This window comes from Silurus aristotelis (assembly GCF_946808225.1).
Source record: "Silurus aristotelis genome assembly, chromosome: 25".
Taxonomy (NCBI): domain Eukaryota; kingdom Metazoa; phylum Chordata; class Actinopteri; order Siluriformes; family Siluridae; genus Silurus; species Silurus aristotelis.
Window position 1 is genome coordinate 17,531,227 of NC_139598.1, and position 15,918 is coordinate 17,547,144.

The 15,918-nt window shown below is 37.1% G+C and overlaps 1 protein-coding gene across 3 annotated transcripts; it reads left to right on the forward strand.

Moving 5' to 3' along the window:
* Positions 1-6,216: 6,216 nt before the first annotated feature.
* LOC310720073 (uncharacterized protein) lies at positions 6,217-10,670 on the forward strand. Of its 3 annotated transcripts, none has more exons than XM_083530398.1 (5): positions 6,217-6,322; positions 7,962-8,107; positions 8,330-8,468; positions 8,566-8,673; positions 9,506-10,670. In XM_083530398.1, the coding sequence occupies exons 1-5, from the start codon at positions 6,254-6,256 to the stop codon at positions 10,565-10,567; spliced, it is 1,524 nt and encodes a 507-aa protein (XP_083386524.1). In that variant the 5' UTR covers positions 6,217-6,253; the 3' UTR covers positions 10,568-10,670. The 3 variants fall into 3 exon arrangements, with proteins under 3 accessions (XP_083386524.1, XP_083386522.1, XP_083386523.1); XM_083530396.1 differs by having other exon boundaries at positions 6,221-6,327; XM_083530397.1 differs by having other exon boundaries at positions 6,319-7,437; positions 7,526-8,107.
* The last annotated feature ends 5,248 nt before the right edge of the window (positions 10,671-15,918 follow it).

Below are 15,918 nucleotides of genomic sequence, written 5' to 3' on the forward strand. Positions count from 1 at the left end.
TCTGCTATATGTGTTTTTGTGAGTGTCTGTGTGTGTGTGTGTGTGTGTGTGTGTGTGTGTGTGTGTGTGTGTGTGTGTGTGTGTGTGTGTGTGTATGAGTGTGACTCACAGAGAAGATGCAACAGTGGAAAAGTCAAAGTCAAACAGGACTAGCGTGCTGAAAATGTTCTCGGCAGAACCGGCTCATGACGCAACCACCATCGTACACATCTGTCACAGCTGTGGCGAAACAACACAATTTATTTATCTTTATTTTTGGATTCCACTTCATGTGGAGTTTGGACATTGGACCTCTTTGAGTGTTTAAAGGCTCTGGCATGGAGAAGCTGGTGTTGTATCAATGATGATCTCAAATGTTGAGCTATTTTGTGAGTTGCTCAGTAGCCCCTGGCTCCTGGTCCTCATATGACTGTATAAGACTGTAGATAGGACATCATTCATAAACTTACATTCCAGTGTTCATGTTAGTTCTCACTCTCCAGTGTTTTTGTATTGTTTAAAGACTATAATCACACTCTTGATGTCACCCAAATGAGAATGGGTTCCCATTTTAAATCTGGTTCCTTTTAAGGTTTCTTCCTTGTAACATCTAAGGGAGTTTTTCCTTCACCACAGTCGCCCCAGTCTTCATCATCAGGGAAAATACACATTAAGGATACAATAATAGTTGCACAACAATCAACAGTTGACATATAAAGGAAAATGGAGGGTATGTTGAAAATTAATCAATTAATTAACCAGAAATAGAAAAAACAGTAACTGAAGACTACAATGTTCACAGTGGTGTTTTTTTTATTTTTATACATACACTCAGGCATTAGATTATGCCATTATAACATTATAAGTGTTGAAGTGTATACCACTGATTATCTCTTCATCATGTCACCTGTTAGTGGATATATAACGCAGCAACTGAACACTTTTTATCCTCAAAGTGTTAAAGGCAGAAAAAATGGGCAAGTGTAAGTATTTGAGCGAGTTTGACCAATTGTGACGTCTAGACGTCTGGGTCAGACCATCTCCAAAACTGCAGCTCTTGTGGGATGTTCCTGGTCTGCAGTGGTCAGAATCTATCAAAAGAAGGACCAGTGGTAAACCGGCGACAGGGTCTTGGGCGGCCGAGGCTCATTGATGCACGTGGTGAAGATGTTCATGTTGTTAATGCTTAAAGGGTCAGGATTGTTTTGGCAGCAAAAGGGGAACCAAAGCTTTCAACCATTCTGCTTAAACTGTATTTAACGGTATAAATTCTCACATCAGTTTCAGAGGAAAAAATAAAAAGGAGTCTGACGTACCCGTGGCCCATTACGGGGGTTAATAGAGGTCACGGCTTCCACGATTGGCCATGGATTATTTATAAGCACGACTCCTCAAAGTAGACAGGTGGCACAGCTTCAAGCGTATGCTCTTTTCTATCATTCATACTGAAGTTTAAGTGATCAAAAGGGCTTTAAAACTTGCTTGTGACATTCACACGTGTCATTAGGATGTGAAGTTATGATGACTTGGAGGGAAATATCCACATTACCGAGTTGATTCATTTAATTAACATAATAGTTTTGTAAGACAAATCATAATGATATTTTTTTCATTAATTTACTTGTTCTAATACGCTTTTGTTTCTATAGTAACACGCCATTTGTTTCTATAGTGACACATCATTTGTTTCTATAGTAACATCTCATCTAAGGGACGTGCCATGCATTAGAAAATAAAGATGTGTGTAATTGTTGATATGGTAAAAATCTTTTCTGCTTTATCATCTTTGAAAGGAGTCTCCAGTATCAGTGTTTCTGCAACTAAGTTTTACACCATTTCGAGGACACTTAGAGTGAGAGAGAGCTGGGTGTTAACAGGACGTCATCACCATCGCCCTGTTGCTGATTATTTTCCTCTAACAGCATCACAAACTAGGTTTTTATTTGTACCTATATTAAGCATGCTTTCATGTCTACTTGAAGACCTTCAGAACACTTCACTGATTCATCAGCGATCAGCCCACGCTGCTGCACCACGACTCCTCCCTGAGAGCTCTGTAGACCCTCTCTCCACGTTATTCAGGCAGAGAAGCTGTCATTCGCTCACGGAAATCACGACCCAAGAGCCAGAAAAACGAAATCTGCCCCTCTTTTTTTTTTTTTTTTTTTTTTTTTAAGTGAGTCTATAATAAGCATCGTTACAGCAGGCAGCTGAGGAAGGAGCTCGAAAGACACTCCAATTAAAGCCGGTATAACAAAACAGGGCTGTGAGTGCTAATTAGTGATTAAAAAAGAACAGATGTCTGAGATCTGTGCAGATAAGTTTGCTGTGTTCAGGAACGTGACAAAATGAGGAGCAAATACGTGCTGAAGGAGTGTTTCCATGTGATCACAGTCAGGGTCTAAAGAAGGGTTTAAATTAGGGTACACATCTGTCCTTATTCAATACAAATAAAAAAAATAATAAAAAATCCAATGCTTTTAATACCGAACACATTGGCTTAGACAATCCTGTCATATTATGACTAATTACAGATTTACTAATTAGTTCCATTGATGCTCAGGGCTCACGTAGCCAGGAGAAATTCTCGCCTGCGAACAAAAGCTGACATTGTGCCAACATGGTGCCAAGTTTTTTTTACTTGTAAAAGTATCTTTTTCCTCAACTGTTCAAGGTCAATTTCTGCGCAGAGGAAAACAAAATATGAAGTGCATTTGTGTTACGCCGAAAGATCACGTCACATCGATATTAATTTGTATTTCTTTCTTTTCCAGAAAGCCTCCTGCTCTGTGTATTCTCATTAGCATGATATAGAGCCTAAATACCTCATGAAAACCTGCTCCTACTTTTATATGTAATTTATTTGATTTGTAGAAATTTCAATCTAACTCACACTTTATAGACACATTTTTTGTGTACACCTGACCGAAAGAGCCGTATTTGCTCGTATCTCATTTGCTCTTATTATAACCTCTACTCTTCTAGGGAAGATGTTCCACTAGATTTTTGTGGGTGCTTGTGTCAATTTGTGGAGATTCATTCAGCCACAAGGGTGTTAGTAAAGTTCTGTACTGATGAGTGAGGTGAGGAGACCTGGGGTACAGTCAACGTTCACATTCATCTCAAAAGGTGTTCAGTAGGTTTGAGGTCAGTGCTTTATAGCAGGAGATCTTCCACTCTAAACCATGTAAAGCAAATCTTCATGGTGCTGACTTTGTACCCTGGGGGCATTGCCCTGCTGGAACAGATCTGGGTCTCCTAGTTGAAGTGGGAGAAAGTAAAATTCTACCTCACATTAAACAATTTTGTAGTAACAGTTTAAGGAAGAAACATGTACGGATGAAAAAATCATATGTACCAATATTTTTGGCTGCATAATGTATTAAAAGTGTGAATATTATTTGTTGAGTGATCAGTTACACCTGACTGCAGTTTACTAAACACCTGCTTTGGTTCCGACCCGTGGTGCACATGTGACCCTCCTTTCTCAGAAATCCCTCTCTAGCCTTGAATCATGCAGAAACTTGATAAATTAAAAGGTTATTTTGTAGATTAGAGGTGATTTGGGGATAAAATCCATGTGCTTCTCAGTACCAAAGCAGCTCCTTGGACGGCTAAAACCTCGTGTGGAAGGAAAGCATGAACACAGCGAGCAAAAAAGAAAAAAAAACATAACCGTTCTGACACAAAACACAGATTGTGTCCTTCAGCAGGTCTTTATAATCTCAGACAGGGTTGTAATGACTTTCTGCTTCAGACAAAATATTCTAGAAAGACGTTTATATAGAATTTATGTTATGTATAAAAGATTTTGCAGACTAATACAGAAATGCATTAAGGCCCAGATTTGTTCAGCACTAATTAGATTAAGGAGGCTGATAAACTGCACATGTACTGCGCGTATTAATAATTTTGTATCCGATTCATAAAAAAATAACTGCATGAATAGCGTCAAACACCAAGCAACTAAAAGAAATTATGTATATTGTTATGTTATTCAATAGGGATGTGCATCTCCATTACTGAGAGCCGATGTAATGCATAGCCAACATGTGATGCATTAAATATACATATGAAGCAGCTACCGATGCGATGTGATACAATTCACCGCAATTACGATCCGATTCTGATTCGATTTAACACAATGCAATTCAATGCATTCAATTCCTTTCCTGTTCTGTCACCAGGAAGTTACAGCTCTACCTCTAATTTAAAGTTGTATTGCATCATTTATAACCCTAAAATTTCACTTCCTACGTTTAAATACATTGTTTTTTAGCAAAGCAAATATGTAAAAAAAAATAAATATGCATCACGATACAAATGCCAACTTGTGTCCAGTGCATACTTTTTAAAATCGATGCATTGAATTTTCAAGAAATTTCAGGAATTCCCGTTTTGAATTGAATACACATTAGTTTTAAAACATGCCACTTCAATTAAAAGTGTACAGATGATATAAAAAAACTGTCAAGTGAAAATCACATCTGATAAACAGATCGAGTTGTTCTAAAGATCGATAATTGCATTGTGTTGATGCTCACAATAAAGTGGAGAGTGAGTTACTGATGCTACATTATAATACATATATTGTACTGCAGAAATTGTCTGTTTGTTGTCATAGGTTGATGTGTCAAATTATGAGTATTACAGATATATTATGAATTTCATGGGTTCTGAATCCTGAATATAGTGTGCTATATTTCATCATATTACCAAACAGGATTAATTGTTCATATCCTGACAAACTGGAGAGTGACTAATTACTGTTGATGTTCTGCCTCACAGAGCTCTCACCTGTGTTAACAATCACCTGACTCATGCACCTGACACAGTGTGCTCAGGCGACGTGATGACAGGAACTCGGTTTGAGTCAGGAGGAACTTCAGCACGACTCAGAAGCGCTATGAAGAACTACTCGTCTGTAAGAAGAAGAGAAATGAGAGCACAGTGAGGATATTACGCAGTAAGGATATAATTTTAAAAAAGAAAGCACTTTGACATATACATGCCATCCCCTGCCACACCTTCCGCCATGTCCTCAGACGCACCTTTTCATCTTTGAGAGTCGGATGCCATTACATTTTTAAAAGCACTGTATTTTTGGCAGGCGGTAAAGATTTCATGGTGAATTTATAACCCTGGCCCTCATTTCACCCCATCAAAAGTTTGGCGTGGTGCCAGGAACCTGTCCAAGTAGCAAGATAATACTGCCCTCCAGTGGCTGGTATCATTATAACACACATACATATAACAACTGCAGGTTCTAAAGTTTGGACAATTAGTCAAACATACAGAGAAAAAGTCATAAAAGAGAATCGTTCACTAAAGATTGTTCATTTGTGTCACTTTAATGTGTTTAATTATGCCATAGATTTTTATCTATAATTTGTTACACACAAAACAGCCTGGGAAATGGAATCGTTTTGTTTTTTTGTTTGCTTTTCTTTTTATTCCAAATTGAGAGTTGATTAGAGTCATGAAGGTCATACAAATAAATTATGTAACCATTAGCCAAACACTTCAGATACTGTAAACGAGAATGTTTAATTCTGATCATCACTGAGCACACTGTCTACATTGTATTCATGCTTATTTTTTCAAGAAATTCCCAAAAAACTGGAGGCAATAAAACTAACCACTATTAAATCCACTGGATTCTAGTTTAACACTGGATTATTATTATCACTGTTATTAAGTCATTTTTATATTTAGACAGTTTTAAACTCAAAGTGTCCTACACAGTGGTCTATTCCATCCTGCTAATTGGTCCAACAAACCATTTTCATGTCTAAAAGGTATATTATTTATTCATCCAAATTAACAAATACATGAACAATTAGGATTTACAATCAGAACTGTGTATAATAAATTAATGAATAAATAGGAATTAACTGATCAATACATTTAATTATGTGCTACAAATTATTACAATACGATAACAATGCTAAAATAATTTGTATATTTGCAATGTATTTTTTATTAGTTTTAATTAATTACATGGTGATAATAATAAAAAATAGTAGTATAATCAATCACCAACTCGATCGCTCGAACATCTAAACTTAATAGAATAAATAATTATGATAAAAATAATAATAATAATGTGGACATACCAGACCAACAGGTACGGCAAGGACACACACACACACACAGAGAGAGAGAGAGAGAGAGAGAGAGAGAGAGAAAGAGAGAGAGAGAGAGAGAGAGAGAGAGAGAGAGAGAGAGAGAGAGAGAGAGAGAGAGAGATAGACCCACCCACACTCATGTAAATATGACAGAAAGCTTTCACTCTGAGAAAACTTCTTCATCTGGCACCAACTGCTGCCTAAAGCTCCGTAAAGTGACGTATGTACATTTCTATTTTATATGCCTTTATGATCAGATTCTGAATATTACCATAAGAAATATGTTCTATGATCTAAGTATTTAATTGTCTTCATAATATCTACTTAAAATGCTAATATTGTACATTTAATTATTTAATCATATTGGGTGAATGTCCTGACACTAGATCAGGAGTATTATAAGTGATTTCTTTGTTCCTGGATTAAACTGTGAATAATTTGAAAGCTGTGTTTGGATTGATCAGAGGTCAGGTTATAGAAATCCATCATATTCTATTGCTAATGTTGAAATAAACTAAATAAATATATTCAGGTGTAAAAAAAACAATTAGAATCACTTTAGCTTTGTGTTTTTATGTCATATACTGATGATAAAAATGTATAGCAAGAAAAGATTGAAAGATTTCACTTTCACGTTTGTTTTAAGCAGGCAAACCCATGTAAAGATTGCATGCTATAGCATTTTCAACCAAATAAAAGCAAAAGAGAGATCAATTTGAAAGTTTGTACACCATCCTCCTCTACAATGTTGATTTGCCTCCACGTCTTTTATGTCCTCTTGGCATATTTAAGCTGGAAATTCCAGTAATGCTGTAATAGTGATTAGAGCGGACATCTTGAATTGATTTTGTTTGACAAAACTTGCCTGAGGCGAGGGCTGGGTCGCATCTTCAGGCTGAACCGCCTACTCAGCACGAGCCCGAACACATCCGAACTCCTCACACGCTGCTGTGTGCTGAGGAAAACAACACGTTCTGCTCTGTTAGAGGTGAAGTTCATCTTGACAAACGGTGGTGGGCTTCACAAAGCCAGCCTGAACATTTAAAAGTTTGAAAGAACGAAAGTTTGAAGAAGAAAGAAAGAAAGAAAGAAAGAAAGAAAGAAAGAAAGAAAGAAAGAAAGAAAGAAAGAAAGAAAGAAAGAAAGAAAGAAAGAAATATTTTTATATTAATAAAAAATAAAAATTTTATAATATAATTTAACAAACCATCTCAATGATGTTAAAGATGAGATGATGAGATGAGATGATGAGATGAGATGAGATGAGATGAGATGAGATGAGATGAGATGAGCGATCTGGGGAGATAAGGGTACATGGTAATGAGGTGAGGTGAGATGAGATGAGATGAGATGAGATGAGATGAGATGAGATGAGATGAGATGAGAGATCTGGGGAAATGGGGGTGCGTGGTAATAAGGTGATGTGAGGTGAGGTGAGGTGAGGTGAGGTGAGAAGAGATCACATAAGTTACTTTAAGACCACTGCAGATTTAGAGATAAATGTAGAAATGTAGAAAAGAAACACCAGCCCCTAGTTTTGCACAAGAATCCAGTAATCCAGGAAAAACATTAATTACACTGAACACACATGCAACACAAACTCTACAGTGTTTTATTTACAGACAAGAAAAATATCTTACTCTGAATTCTTATTACTCATGTGAAAAAGCCTTGTGAATGTTCCTGTGCTGAATCTTTGTGCTGGTTGTAAGTCTGTAATGGTGACTCACCTCATCTTAATCAAAACACTTTGTTCCTTGTTCATCCACTTGAAACAAAAATGAAACCTGTGTCACTCTCTTAATATGTAAATGGGAACTAAGATATTCATGATAACACTTTTTTTTATTTAAGATGGATTTTTCCACCAAAACCCTGGCAAAGGGTTGCTTTGGGAAAGTGTACAAACAAAAGTATGGAGACACCTGGGCTGCCCTGAAGAAGGTGCCTGTGAACTTAATCTCTAAGGAACAACTTACAAGAGAGTGCAGTGTTTATGAGTGAGTAAAATTAAGATTCCTCATAGATGTTGGGTTCCAATTTTGGTTAAAAATATTAATTACAGCTCACAATACAGGAGATTATAAAAGAGGTTGTGATTTTCCTCTAGCTGTATTGACTCTACATGCCATTTAAATGTAAGGATTATTAATTGGAAACACGTTTTTTTTGAGAAAAAAAACCCACAATGTAATAAAGCTTATTCCTATTTTAAACTGCAGGAAAGCACAACACACCAATGTGGTGAGGCTCCTCGGCAAGCCATGGCTGGACGACGGGAAGTGGCACATCCCTCTGGAATTCATCTTTGGTGAGGATCTGGAGACGGCAATATTTAGCGTACAGAAATCCAAAATACAGGTATGTCTTGAGAACTGAGTTTGAAATAATAAATCAAAATAGTCACTCAAAATCATTGTACATTCTACAAAAAATGCTGCTGTGGTTTTCTTTACAGCTGACACAGGCAGTAAAAGCCATCGTCATCACTGGGATGTGCGAAGGCTTGACCTTCCTGCACACCAAAGATATCGTCCACCAGGATCTCAAACCGGACAACATCATGGTGAGTCCTAAGGCACAACAGCACAAAATCAAATCAATGCTGAATCAACAGCAGCCTGATTTGATGTAGGGGAGTTACTGCTACTTATTAACACTATGTGGACAAAAGTTTGTCGACACCTGACGATGAGATAAGATGCCTTTTGGAACATTTAATTTGAGTCCCTGTTTGCTGTTATAATCATTTTCTTTCTTCTGGGAAGATACATTTCCACAAGTAGGCTTAAGGAGATTTCTTCTTATTAATTTACAAGGGTGTTAATGAAGTCAGGTAATGTGAGGAGGCCTGGGGTGCAGTCAGCGTTCACATTCATCCCAAAAGTGTTCAATAGAGTTTAGAGCAGGAGATCTTCCACTCCAAGCAATGTAAAGCAGATCTTCATGGAGCAGGCTTTGTGCAGGGCCATCGTCATGCTGGAACAGGTTCCGATCTCCTAGTTCAAGTGAAGGGAAAATGTTATACTAGTGCATCCAAAGACGTCCTGTACAATTAAATGCCTTCTACTAGTTTGGGGAAGAACCAATATAAATTAGTAAGATCTGCTCACAATTTAAACCTGTTGCTGTTTTGCACACAGTTCTATGTTGTTAATGTGGCACCAGAGCCACTGTGTACTGTGTCCGCTATATATGGTGAAAATGACAATAAAAGCTTCTTGATTTATGACTTGAATTGACACCTTAAGGCAGACTGAAACTACTCGTGATTATTCACCTAAGACAACAACATAAACATAGACCAACACTATAGAATCAACAATTCTATACAATATAACCATTTAAATAACTCCACTCACACTCACTTTGTTTTGTTTTTTTCCCCATTCTAACAGGTCGAGCACGGATCTCATCGCGCCGTGATCATTGACATGGGCCTGGCAAAATTCTTTCGGAATGGCTTAAGCTCTGCCATAAACTTGGGCAACGAGGCCTACGCTGCTCCCGAGATCCAGCAAGGGAACATCAGGGACAAGCGTTCAGACGTATGGGCCATGGGTAAGATGACTGCAGAACTTTGCGCACGGGTCAGGCTTCCGACCAACAGCGTGAATCCCATCAAGATTAAAGAGAGTCTGAAAGAGAATCCTTACTGTAATGTGGTGTCCAGGATGGTGATCGTGAACGCAGCAGAAAGAGCCTCCATGTTTGGAGTTATTGGAGAAATCCGGCAACTTCGAGCAATTTATGGCGGAAATCAAGGGGCAACGCACCGGCCAATTCAAGGGGCAAACCACGTGCCGATTCAAGTGGCAAATCACGGGCCAATTCAAGGGGCAAACCACGTGCCGATTCAAGTGGCAAATCACGGGCCAATTCAAGGGGCAAACCACATGCCGATTCAAGGGGCAAATCACGGGCCAATTCAAGGGGCAAATCACGGGCCGATTCAAGGGGCAAATCACGTGCCGATTCAAGGGGCAAATCACGTGCCAATTCAAGGGGCAAATCACGTGCCAATTCAAGGGGCAAATCACGTGCCGATTCAAGGGGCAAATCAGGGGCCAATTCAAGGGGCAAATCACCTCACAGGAGCAACAAAGCCACAAGCAGGTTTGGGAGCTCAACTAAATCCCTGCAGAGCAGGGACTGAAGATTTCGGTGCAAAGCAAAAATGGCGTCCACCAACACCTTTCCCACCAGAAGCAAAAAAACAAGAAATACCAGTTGAACGTCCGAACCGCAGCCCATCACCCCGACCTCAAATTTTCATTCCTATTAACACAAAGCAAATGGCCAATCAGTTCTCAAACATGTCCATTCCTTGTCCTTTGCCACCAGACGGAGAAGTGGTTCATCGACGTTATGACGACAAAACCGGCCAAATGGAAATTAAACATATAGTCACGAGGAACGGCAAAGTCATTAAGTATGAGGACATGAAAATTACCAAGTGATTTATACGCGAAGATGTGCACAAAATACGTACAAATAATTTAAGCATTAATGCTTCAGTTTGTTACGTTGTGATAATGAAGACTTTCTACCTGTGAACCATTGGGGCTTTTTTTTGTTATTTAATATACATCCAGTATACTTTTACATTTCATTTATTAACACAACGGAAAAGGTGGACTATATACGCAAAATGTTTGTAGACACCTGAGCATAAGATTGGTACGCTTCTTTTTGAATATTCCATTCCACATTTAGTCCCCATTTGCTGTTATAATAATCTCCGCTCCTCTGGAAAGATGTTTCACTAGATTTTGTGGAGATTTTTGAAGATTCATTTAGCTACAAGGTTGTTAATAAATTCAGGTACTGATGTAGGTGAGGTGAGGAGGCCTGGGGTGTTTCTCCTAGTTCCTGTGAAGTGACAATTTCATATAACCGAATCTAATGTCATCGTAACAGTTTGTGGAAGAACCTCATGGCTAGAAAAGTCAGGTGTTCTAATACTTTTGTCCATGGAATAAATCTAAAACACTTTTACTATATTAGCTACATACCATAGGTGGCTAGCTGCTTAGATGCTAGTGTTGCTAGGTCAGAACCACCAATCAAGCAGCCTTACAAGCAGCTAAACAAATCTACAAATGGATCGATAGATGCATTTTCTTTTTACTGGAGTCTGTGCCTCTCTTTGAGGGGCATCTGAAGACATCTGATCCTATCATGCTATCATCAAGAACCAGATGCCCCAATACTTTTCTTCATATAATGAAGCGATGCGTAATTGTACGTTGTTTACATAATATTTCTGTTCTGTCAACATGGACTTCCAGTATAAATGTTAAAAAATGTTTATAAAAGCTTTGTTAAGAGTCTTAGCAGGTACAATAAACTCTTTCTTAGCTGAAAATCATGTTTTTGTTTTTTGTATGTTGGCAGTGGTGGTCAGTAAAAATAAAAAATTTAATCAAAAGGGAGTTTTACTTTGTTATTGTACTTATGTACATTTTTTAAGTATGTGTTCTCTACTACTGAAGGTCTGAAATGCAGAAGAACGGAACACTGAACTGCATCCATTATTCATATAAAGTTCTCATATATCACTTCATTTAGGTTTCAGATTTCAGCGAGAACTTTCTTTTTACTAGAGTGTAAATGTAAAAAGGAATTTTACTGTAACTGGAGTAATATTTAAGCGAGGGATTAGTACTTTTTAATGTACTCATTGATCCTAATTCTCAGATCATTGCCCTGGTGTAAATGCGGCTTGTCCAGATTTTGGTAATGCAGACAAACTATGTTACAATCGCATGAAAAAGAATTGGCTTTGTTGTTCCAATACTTACTATTCTTTTATCCAATACTATACAATGATTTTACTCCCTGAATTGTTTGTCCAGCTTCATAAAGCACAGAACAGGAAGACAACACTGCCATCTAGAGGCTGGAGTGACATTTTGATGATTTTATATATTTTTTGTAATTATATATATTTTTTGTTTTTCAAAATTTTGTCTCAAAAAATGTATTTTTTTATTTTTTATTATGTATTTAATTTATTAGAACATAAGACTCTTCATATTACTTGGAAGTGGCATAAGGGTTTTGTTTTTATGAGCTTTCTATGAAGGTGATATGCATGCCTTATGAATTTTGAAACTGTTGGCCAAAAGCTTAAGATACAGTGACATGCTGTACATAATATAAATAAATTTCAATGTAATAAAAAATAATGTGTATTAATGTCATGTGTGTGTGTGTGTGTGTGTGTGTGTGTGTGTGTGTGTGTGTGTGTGTGTGTGTGTGTGTGTGTGTGTGTGTTAGGAGGAAAAAATTATATGTGCCGGACAGGGTTAGGGTTAAGTTTCATTAACAGTGAAAGAATTTCAGCTCTGATAAACCTATATATATTATATAGATACAAGTATTTGAACATCTTTTCTCAGCCATATGTGGTTATTTCCTAAACTGTTACCACTAAGTTGGAGGCACACAATTGTATCAGATGTTTAAGGATGCAGTAGCATTCAATTTAAACTAAAAAACCCAAACCTGATCCAGCATGACAATGCCCCTGTGCACAAAGATAAATCTGATTCAATTTAATAGAATATTATATAAAAAAAATACTCAATGTCGTTATTTCCCAAAATGTTTCCACAAAATTGTAAGCACAACATTTTATAGAATGCCTTTGGATGCGGTAGCATTGAATTTTCCCCTCATATGAACACAAAGACCCAAACCTGCTCCAGGATTGTGAGGAGGGAACAATAATATGTAATAAGAGGTCTAAGATCAGGGTTGAGAGCTTGTGGAGTCACTTATTAAAACAAAATGATTCTTTAATTTCCGCAAGCATTTCCTGTTTATCTATTGCTCTTTTTTTTATTATACATTTGTCCTAAGAAATGTAAAAGCGAATCCTTAAACAGTCTTGCCTTGAAACAAATATATGCAATGCATCACATCATATCCAATAATGCAGTCATTCGCAAAACTGGTGTGTTCACTGTCAATACAACTCACTGTATTGATTTCATTCCTGATTCGATTCCTTGAAACTTACTGAGGTCACAGTGATCCATGTTAAACGATTTAATGCTGATCTCTTGGCTAAGTGAATTTATTTGATTAGGAATAGTGCAAAAAGAGCAAAATAGTCAAGTGGGTGTGATTCATGTGTACAAAAGTCGTTCAAAAGAATCAATTCATTTAAAAGTTTCGCCTTTTTTTGTCAATTTTAATGTAAACTCAAATGTTAGGTTTTTGTCTCTCACAAACTCAGAGGTGAGGTCTGTTGTTAAGGTTCTGGTGATAAGTATTTCCTTGAAAATACAGTGATATAAATATACAGGAGGTTTTATTTTCGGTTTAGGGAATGAGGGTGTGGCAAAAATGGTGTAAAAAGACACACAAGTTCCTCAACAGCCATATGTGGTTATTTCCCAAACGTTACCACAATGTTGGAAACACACAACTGTATCAGATTTTTATTTGGATGTGGTAGCATTTAAACTTTTCTTCATTTGAGCTAAGAAACCAGAACCTCTTCCAGCATAACAATTCCTCTGTGCATAAAGCCAGCTCTATGGTCTTGAGTGACCTGCTATAGGGCTCTGACCTCAAACCCTTTGGGATGAACGTGAATGAATGGCTGACTGAATCTCCACAAATCTCCAAAATCTAGTGGAACATCTTTCCAGAAGAGTGCAGAAAATTGAAACAACAAAAATGAAGACTATATGTGGCACACAAAGCTCATGGTCAGCTGCTGTATTTCACCTCCTCTTAGACTTATGACTCATTTATATTCCATCTTGTATGCTTTCGCTCCTTTACCAACACTTTCAGGTAGACGAACAACTCAAGAAAACATCACTGAATCCAATAAAGCAGCTTGAACCCAGATGCTTTCACAACAAAGGGTTTAATGACTGCTGGCGTGAGCTGCTGAATAATTGATGAGTTGGTTCTGTTCTCACTACAAACAATAGCAGTTCTGATTCAAGAGCATTTTAATGCTCTCTCTCTCTCTCTCTCTCTCTCTCTCTCTCTCTCTCTCTCTCTCTCTTTCTCTCTCTGTGCCATTAGGAGTCAAAGAGCAAAAATAAATGCAGGAAGAAACATTTAAAAAACCTTTACACCACATCACTGCTAAATTCTCCTCTCTGATTAATCAAAAGGTGTTGATTTGTATTTATTTTAAACAGAACTCATTACAGGTTTATATACATATTAGTGTTCTCATTGTAATATGGTATTCAGAAAGATATGAACAGCAGGTGCTTCATATAAATGGATACAAAAATCTTATTTATTTGTAGATTTAAGGAAGGAGCCTCCAGTGTCAGTACTTTGTAGAGTTTTTATTTATTTATTTATTTTTTCAAGGGCACACTCAGCCTTAACACTCTTCTATTTCTCTATTTTTATGATTAACTTTATTATGACCACCTGTCTAATAGTTTCTTCATCCCCTTTTGCTGGAAAAACAGTCGTGACCTGTCGAACATTAACAGCATGAACTTCTTCAGCAATTTGAGCTCCAGTTGCCCGTCTGTTGGATCGAACCACACGGGCCAGAATAAAATTTTGGTGTCCATGTTTTGTTTTATTTTATTTTAATGGTACTCTTTTCTGAATTATTGGTGAATAAATCATATTTGCATGAAATCACACAATTGCATTCAAGGAAAAAATTAACCATGTAAACATTTTTTTTTTTTTTTTTCGCTTTCTCTCTCTCTGTACTTTTTTCGCTTTCTCTCTCTCTGTACTGTGTGTTTGGGATTGTATGGATTCTGCTGGCTGTGAAACAAATTGCCCCTTGGGGAAAATAAAGTTGACCTAACCTAACCTAACACCTAACAGAGACCAGAGAAAAACCACCAGTTTCCTCCCACCTCTGCTAGTGCTTGTGAATGAGTTTGTGAGAGTCAGTGTGTGTGTCCTATGCAGGGTGTATAACCTGTTCCACACTCTCACAGAAGTAGATCCACCCTGATCCTGTTAGGAATAAAACGCTGCCTCGGTGTGAGTCATTGAACGAAGTTGCAGTATACATTTTGTCCGCCAGGAGGAGCCAAAGCTCTCTTCTATTTCTCTTTCACTTCATTATACTAATCCGTGATGAAAACTATCAAGAAATTTCGTTGTGCGACTAAAAAATGATAAACACTGCTGTAGTTTACATGCTGCTTTCTTTCTCTCATAGATAACTTTATCATTTAATCTCTTGTGATGCAGTTATTTATAATATTTTATAAATAAATAAACACAAGCAGAAAAAGCATCTCAGGCAGGAATTTTTTTTCTTTAATTATTACAACAACAAAATGAATGTGACCTCTTTACACGTGTATATTGTACAGTGTTGTTTTCCTTCATCTTTCCAGAAAAGTTATTATATAGTTATTATACCAGAAACAAATAATCGGGCATGCTAGCATTTTTATCATTCCGAGACATTTTGCACAAAAATCAGCTCCATTTCTTCAAAAAAATTAATTTACTAAAAACTGGGTCAAGGTTACTTACTGATTTATGGTCCAATAAGCAAGATAACACAATAATAAGCATTACAAGAAAGAAAGAAAGAAAGAAAGAAAGAAAGAAAGAAAGAAAGAAAGAAACAAAGAAACAAAGAAAGAAAGAAAGAAAGCCTAGTTGCCCAGGGTTGACGTTAAGAATTTGCCATACACGTTTAATTCCACCAGGGGGTGTAATTTCTCACATATTGTTTTTCTTTATTTTTCTTAATATCTCTCTTCTTTCTTGTGTAAAAGTGTGAAAATAGTCAACTTACGCCAGAGGAACCCACATTTTTTCCTGAGAGCCGAAAATCTAACTT

Excerpts from the sequence above, each read along its gene's own strand:
- LOC310720073 (XM_083530398.1), top strand. The coding sequence starts at position 6,254 with ATGACAGAAAGCTTTCACTCTGAGAAAACTTCTTCATCTGGCACCAAC. Across the intron at positions 8,469-8,565 it reads TACAGAAATCCAAAATACAG|CTGACACAGGCAGTAAAAGC; the intron begins GTATGTCTTGAG and ends TTTTCTTTACAG. Across the intron at positions 8,674-9,505 it reads TCAAACCGGACAACATCATG|GTCGAGCACGGATCTCATCG; the intron begins GTGAGTCCTAAG and ends CCATTCTAACAG.